Genomic DNA, 1,258 nt, shown 5'->3' with positions numbered 1-1,258 from the left:
ATTACAAACTCACAACTCAAACGCCAAGGTTAGTTCCTGCAAGGAATGTAAGGCATAAGATTGTGTTCAGTGGAGCTGATGTTTCAATGAATTTACTAGCTCCGATCTTGGGGTACGTGAAAGTGCAGTTGCAGAGATCCAGGCGATCTGTACGACGAACCACCGCACAACACGCGTAGGGCAGCGACTGCAACAGATCATTGTAAAGAAGATGGATGAGATGTTTGTATGAATCAGTGTTAGAGATACATAGTTCGACACTGGTCTCGGAGAGGGACTGCCTCAAACTTCCGGGAGCTCGATCTCGGCAGTCTTCGACGTCGGATCATGCTCAGGTCGAAGTAGCGAAGTCCACCGCTAATCTCTCATCGATCCTTCGCCAGTCCCAGAGAAGAAATTCCAGCTGATTCACAGGGCGGATGAGAAGTTGGATCTGTTGGAGAGGGTGCCCTGGTGGACGAGCTCGTGAAGAACACCACACTAATCACTCGGCTCGTCGAGCCGCTCTCAGGCAAGGTCGGCCCGGATATGGACGGTTGAGTAGTATGAAGATGTGCGGCGCTCTAATTGCTCTCGGTATGTCGCTCTACAAATTGGTTTTAGGTTGTCGATATTGTTGGACCGGATCTGATCGACTGTTCCCGAAACTGCTGGTGGGGGTCGGTAGCGAGCTCACCGGAAAGCGTAAGAGTAAGCTCCTGGCAATTAGATAGAATGACAGTTTTGCTTTTGGAGTACCTTTCGGTTGCTTGAGGTGAGGATGTCTTGAAGGTCTGAGGAATCCGTGGTGCTCAATGAGAGCAGAGAGAGGCTCATATTGCCAGCGACAAACATTAACAATACGGCTCACATGGAGGTGGCAACCCCTTTCGTCTTGTGAAGCTGCAGTGGCGCCTCGAACCGTCGTGTCACCTTACTTTCCCTTCCGCCCAATCATCGCCGCCAGGCGCTCCAAGGGAAGTTCCTCATTTGCCCCCGTCGGTCATCTCAACCCACGTGCTTATAGCATGTCCTAGTCTTCTCTTGGTACATAAAGTCACATTAGTACGCTACCCTTTTAACCAGCCTTCCTCTAATGTCTGAACGCCATTTAAACACTCCCAGTTGCCTCCTGCATACTAACTGTCTTCCCCGTCCTAACATCGCCACCACGTACGCCTCCGCGCAGTCAAGTTCTCCAACTACTCCGCAACCCTGCTGCTTGTGCGACTCGTTCAGAAATCAAGCTTACTCTTTCCTTAGCTCTTTTAACTCTTCG

General features: G+C 50.6%; 1 protein-coding gene across 1 annotated transcript; it reads left to right on the top strand.

Moving 5' to 3' along the window:
* The first annotated feature begins 224 nt into the window (after positions 1–224).
* M421DRAFT_348489 (uncharacterized protein) lies at positions 225–785 on the top strand. The gene has a single exon (XM_033589555.1). The coding sequence runs from the start codon at positions 420–422 to the stop codon at positions 711–713; it is 294 nt and encodes a 97-aa protein (XP_033443026.1). The 5' UTR covers positions 225–419; the 3' UTR covers positions 714–785.
* The last annotated feature ends 473 nt before the right edge of the window (positions 786–1,258 follow it).

Source organism: Didymella exigua (genome assembly GCF_010094145.1).
Source record: "Didymella exigua CBS 183.55 unplaced genomic scaffold M421scaffold_60, whole genome shotgun sequence".
NCBI lineage: Eukaryota > Fungi > Ascomycota > Dothideomycetes > Pleosporales > Didymellaceae > Didymella > Didymella exigua.
This window is presented reverse-complemented; position numbering and strand designations above follow the sequence as displayed.

What these genes read in the sequence shown, in the direction of transcription:
- M421DRAFT_348489 (XM_033589555.1), top strand. Translation starts at nt 420, where the DNA reads ATGAGAAGTTGGATCTGTTGGAGAGGGTGCCCTGGTGGACGAGCTCGT.